The sequence below is a fragment of the Limulus polyphemus genome, unplaced genomic scaffold (genome assembly GCF_000517525.1).
Source record: "Limulus polyphemus unplaced genomic scaffold, Limulus_polyphemus-2.1.2 Scaffold1872, whole genome shotgun sequence".
NCBI classification, from domain to species: Eukaryota; Metazoa; Arthropoda; class Merostomata; order Xiphosura; family Limulidae; genus Limulus; species Limulus polyphemus.
The window spans coordinates 70,314-76,313 of NW_013667482.1; the positions used below are offsets into that span (position 1 = coordinate 70,314).

Below are 6,000 nucleotides of genomic sequence, written 5' to 3' on the forward strand. Positions count from 1 at the left end.
TTGTGAAACTGCACAAGGGTATTAAAAGTATCATGTGGATGTAAATGCCACAGTTGTCACATGTTGCCACTTTCACCACGTCTATTCAGTCATGGCAGCATTTCAGAATGTGTTCCTCCAGTGTCCAGATTTTATTGCATCCATGCGACAATGGATATTATAGCAATAATACTCATCTCGTATGGTTTGCTGGCCACTTCCTGGACAAATGCAATCTTAAGGTCTGGAAATGTGTGAGGCTTCCCACAGTACTTTTGTAACTTCAGGTACTCCTTAACCAGAAATTGACTGGTGTCTTGTCTGATGAATACTAGAACACAGCCAGGACAGATCACTTTGTAAAGGCCAGTTTTATATAAATAAGGCCTAAATCAGCAACCTTGTCTGATGAAGATGGTGACCATTCACAAGAAAAATGACATGAATGATTCTGTCTTGAAAATGCTCCCTCCAAATGTATTTCTCCTGGTTATCAATATGTTAAATGTAGATTAATTTCAGACCCGATAATGTAGTTGTGCTATTGACACTTCTGGAAAGGATTAAGTGTGTCTTGTCAGTCCTTAAGATATTAGCAGGCCATTGGTCATCAACTTCCAGTCTTGTCATAAACTACGGTGGAAAACCAACACTTCTTGTTAAATCTGTCTCCTTCAGTGCTTCAACATGATATAACTTGCAAGGAAACATTTACAAAATTAATTGAAGAGCCTTATAAACAGTTGAAATTAGAAAATCCAAACACTGGCTAATATAACATGCACTGCTGCACTCGTGCACTTTTACTTTTGTTATTCATCTATGGTATAGCTGATGTCAGTGATGGTTTCTGTATGTGTCAGTGGTCTGTCTGTGCATGGCTTATCACATGCACAACCTGTCTCTTCACATGAACTTGCACACAACAACACTGGAACAAGGCTCTTCTGGAAGTTACACACTTCCTAGATCTATTTTGGAATTGCATCTTTTCATTCATTCACCTCTCTACACACTTGTCAGGCCCATTTACACTCATGGGAAATATGTGAAAGAGAAACCAAAGCGGCACCCCTGATGGCAACATGTGACAACTGTGATATTTGCATGGTATCCTTAACTTTCACCTTCCTATGCCATACTGTTTGTTAGATATGGCATGCTTAACTGAAACTTTCTATGTAGTTGCCATGTAATATACTGAATTACAACAATTAAAACACTTATAACTTTTCCCAATACTGTTATATATTCATACAGACAAATCAAATTTGAAGAGAGGAGTTTAAAGCTTGGTTGATAAATTCTTATGTATATGTTGTTTACAAAAAATCATGTTGGACTCAGGTAACAGAGAAATGTTCAGAGAACAAAGGAAAAGAAATTATTTTATTACACAACTGTGAAAGAAGAGTTCATGAGTAGAGGAGGCTATAGGAAAGTCTTGTTCCAGAGCCTCTTGGACTCTAGTTATACCACTAATTATTATTACATTTTACATTGAAAACCTATTTAATATTTTATACTGCAAAGTAAAAACTGAAGAAGTTCATATAAGACAAAAAATTGAATCATTTAGTGTGAATGCACATATGAAATAAAACATGTTTAAGCCTGTCACAAATTCTGTTGGGAAATGTTTCACTGTATGGTTTCTTGAGATTATGATTATAATAGTTAAATTCTGCTCATTTTCATAACAGGCTCATAGTAAAGCCACCACATATTTTTCATCATTTTAATAATGTTATTTTCTCTGTAAAGTAAACACACTCAAGGTAAAAGTTTAAGTATTTGAATTAACAAGTGGATTATGTTTCATCAGACATTCATAAACATTTGTTAGAAATTACTATTTTAGACTGTAGAGCTTTTAATTATATGAGACATGGGTGTGTTGATTTGACTCACCTGTTTTATTGTAATGTGAAAAATACTAAATGAAATAGTTTGAAACTTCAGAATTACTTTCTGTATTATGTAGCTTGTGCAAGTAAAATATTTTTATATGTGATATTTCTATTAATTCACAGTTTCGAAATTTCAAATAGATTTCATTGTGATATATTTTCTTTTAGGAAACAGTTTAAAATGTGTACCTATGTTGCAGATTTTAATTATTGATCTTTATATACTCTGACATTCTTTTAAAACTTTCTGACAACATTTTTATTTTATAAAAGAGTGAAAATTATCTATGTTATGATTCGAAAAACAGCAGTCACAGTTTCATTGTGTTTATGAACAATGGCATGTAACAAAAATAACTACTTTTTTGTCATACCCATATTATAAGCAAACCAACTTTTTATTAATTTGTTAATCAAAAGGTTTTATTTAATATAGGTAATAAGTTTTAAACTTGTTTTATGCGCATTTATATATTTTTTAATTTATTTTTGAGGAATTTGTTTGCTCATTGAAGCAGTTACTTAGGCTGATATGACCTAATGCAGACAATACCTAAAACAGCTACCTTGTCAGCAAAACAAAACTTGATAGGATCAAGTACAAATTTACTTAATTAAGTCTACCTCATCTTGTTCAACAAGAAAACGTTTATTTTCATATAATATTTCAACATTATAATTCAATTTAAGTATGAAATGATAAAGCATGCTTTTCTATCTATATCTAAAGGAAATTAGGACTGTAAATCTAGTTGTTCACAAACACCTTTTTTTCTAGTAACATGTTACCAATCTTAGCTTTTATCACTTGGTTCTGTTCTCTATGCTAATCTCCATTGAACTGGAAGCCTTTTTTTGGCTTTTACAATTAAAAAGAAAGGAAAAAGAGCTTTCATAACATGCTTAGATCAGTAGCCTATGTCTTTTCAAAGTTGAATGTCAGGCTTTTATGTGTGGGCAGGATTCTTTACAGTAGATGTCTGTGACTTATTGGCAATAAGTTTCAACAATAAACAAGCAGCATACAGTCCACTTGTTTTAAAACAACATATTATCACAATTCTATCCAGAGCTTTAAATAATTCTCCACACAGGTTGGTTCAATTACTTTAGAACACAATATTACAAGACATTATTCTTCTCTCCTCTGTTATTACAATACAATCTGTGATAATTTCACTTTAAAAAGCACAACAATACACTTTTTATGGCTGAACTCGCAATCATGCAGTCTAAATCTAACAAACTATCTATCTAGATATAACTAACTCAAATGACATTGTGGACACATATTTATATATCGACAGAGGCCTAGAATGTTCCACACTATAAGATATTATGATACAATAATACTCAATTAAAATAATGAGAAAAACGTAGAAGGTTCTAGTAAAATGACACAATAATATAACAATTGCCAATTCACAACAATTGAACTACACAACGTATAATTCATAAACAGTTATGCAAACAAACCTGTGATAAACTGTTGCTTCTAAAAATAACTAAATTTAACACTTGTGTTATACTTAAATGAAACAGTCATGTGTATCTAACATCGAGACATAGGGAATTATATCACACAGTGATAACCAAGGCTTAGAAATAGTGATTAGCTAAAAATTGATAAAACTACACTTTTATTTCCAGTTACAAGGACTGGTTAAAATTGTTTTGTTCAAAAATATCATGAAGTTCTCTGTAGAGGACTGTGAGTGCCATATTATGCTCAGAAAAAATATTCAGGAAATTCACAGTCACTAACAATATCATTGGGAGTGTGCTGAAATCAACTCCAAACCAAAAATTTGCAAGTTGTTTTTATCTTTGTGTATAAATTTAAATAAATAAATTTTTTATAGAATAAATTTTACTCTGGAGTTATTGTTTTTTTCTGTTTTTTTCAATGTATAGAAAAACAACTACAATTTTAGCTTTTATAATTTATTCAGTGGTACAATTTTGACTTTGATGAGAATTGCACCTATCCAGATGTGAAAGAGTTAAGGGTCTGATCAGTAAAGATAAATATATATTAATTTATTTTTTGGTAAGTTGTATAGGTGAATAAATAAATGATTTATAATTGTAAAACTTGTGTAGGTTGCCAAGGAGTTTGAAAACAACAAAATGGAATTGTACTTTGACCTTTTTGTTGACTATCATTTTATAGCAACTTTTTTCTATAGATTTCGTGACCCTGTGGAAAAAGAGTATCACAACTTTTTAGAAGAAGCCTTAAGAAAAGCCGATTCATTTCTACAAGAATCAGAAAGTGGACATGATGAACTTTAATTTTTGTAAAAAGAAAAACTTGAAACTTTCACTATATCAAAAAACAAAATCCTGTTATAAAGTTTTCAAATATTTTACATTTGATCTTAGTACCAAGTGAATTTAAATAGTTATAGTGTTTGTCATCCATAGTGTACAGTCTTATGACATAAGATGATGCCACAACCTTAAAACAAGCAATTTGCATGGATGTGGTTAATGTAAAATGTCATAAGGAGGTGAACAGAAGTTACTCATTAGATTGAGTTCGTTAATGTGTTATTTGCTCATGTAATAATGATATTACAGGTGTCATAAACCTATTCTTTAGTAACTATTTTGACATTGGGTCATTTTAAAATTTTGATGGAAAATGTATCATTTATAAAAATATAATTTTGATACAAAGTTTTCATTGTGATTTTTTTAATGTTATGTCTTGATATTTACCATATTCCTTATGTTTTCATCAGTCACTTGATTAATTTTACTACAGAGTGGGAATATTAAAACTTTTGATATATTTAGACTACTGCTTAAACACTAGAGAAATATTATCTGGTTAATAACCGTGTATTTAATTCTAAAATATTACTCATAAGTTTTAATCATCTATTGAAGTTAAAACTAAATATGCCTCATGTAATGTTAATCAAACTATTTTACAGAAAAATTTAAATTTTTGTGTGTGAAATTTCTTTATGAAATTTTTAATAAAGACTTGTATAAAGAAAAAATAGTATTAAGTGTATTTTGATGTAAGTTAAAGTATTGCATATAGGAATTTTTTCCTTTCTAGATTATACATGACATAAAAGTTCTGTAAAATGTTAACACTTTAGATAGCAATTTATTTTTGCTTGAAAGTTAACACACCTGTACATACGTGTTTCTCAAGTATTAAGTTGAAACAATGGCATTGTGGTTTAAGTATGAAATGATAAAGCATCTATATAGGAAATTAGGACTGTAATTCTAGTGGAAGTTGTTCACAAACACCTTTTCTTCTAGTAACATATTTAAGCAGTTAGATACATTACTAACACATTACACTGAGCATGTTCACTTTTTTCTTTTACCAATCTCTATTTGTAAATAAGAATATCATCAGTGAGCCTTTAATGATGTGTAACAATGTAGCTTTAAGATATGTTTGCCATTTTATTTTTTCTTAATTTTTTAAATTAGTGTTACAATACATTTTTCCTGTAGCAGTTAAGCTATATTTTGTGTTTAATTGCACTTTTGTTTCTAGTATGCTTGTCAAGCTAACCTACAGAACCACCTTTTGTAATATTGTTGCAGCTGGCAAATTTCTAGGTAACAAAGATGTTTTTAAGGCTGGCTTTAAGGAAGTAAGATTAAATTTTACTTCTCAGTTTCTTCAACAGTAATATATATATATGAATAATAGCTAACAAATATCTTGCTTTTCTTCTGACAGTAACTATCACACTGACAGCCTCAAGGAAGTTTTATTTTTTGTTTGTTTTTGGTGTTGCCTACATGAGGTTTCTTCCAGTTCTTTATTGTTTAGTCTGGAACATGTTATAAGGTTTGGCATTGAAGCCCCAAATGAGTCCTTGAAAGATACAGTTAGAAAAGTTCTATTTGCCAGACCCACTGTCTTGAGAGGAGAGTGATAACTTATAGAATTATGTCTTCTCATAGAATAAATATGTTTCTTTGGAATCATTGTGTCTTGTATAAGATCTGAACAAACTGATATTAACTCTCATTTTTAACTGATGATGTCTGAATATTTTGGTATTCACATCACAGTCTAGGAACAAATTTGTATTTGATGCACATGAGTGTTGCATGATATTTAGTTTAC

At 30.3% G+C, this 6,000-nt stretch overlaps 1 protein-coding gene across 1 annotated transcript in view; it reads left to right on the plus strand.

Annotated features, from left to right (window-relative positions):
- Window positions 1–4,885, plus strand: part of LOC106465216 (selenoprotein N-like) — a 28,551-nt gene extending 23,666 nt beyond the window's left edge. Inside the window, exon 8 of the mRNA XM_013925417.2 lies at window positions 4,079–4,885. Coding sequence (XP_013780871.1) covers window positions 4,079–4,184 — 106 coding nt within the window. The 3' untranslated portion in view covers window positions 4,185–4,885. The remainder of the gene's footprint in view (window positions 1–4,078) is intronic.
- The last annotated feature ends 1,115 nt before the right edge of the window (window positions 4,886–6,000 follow it).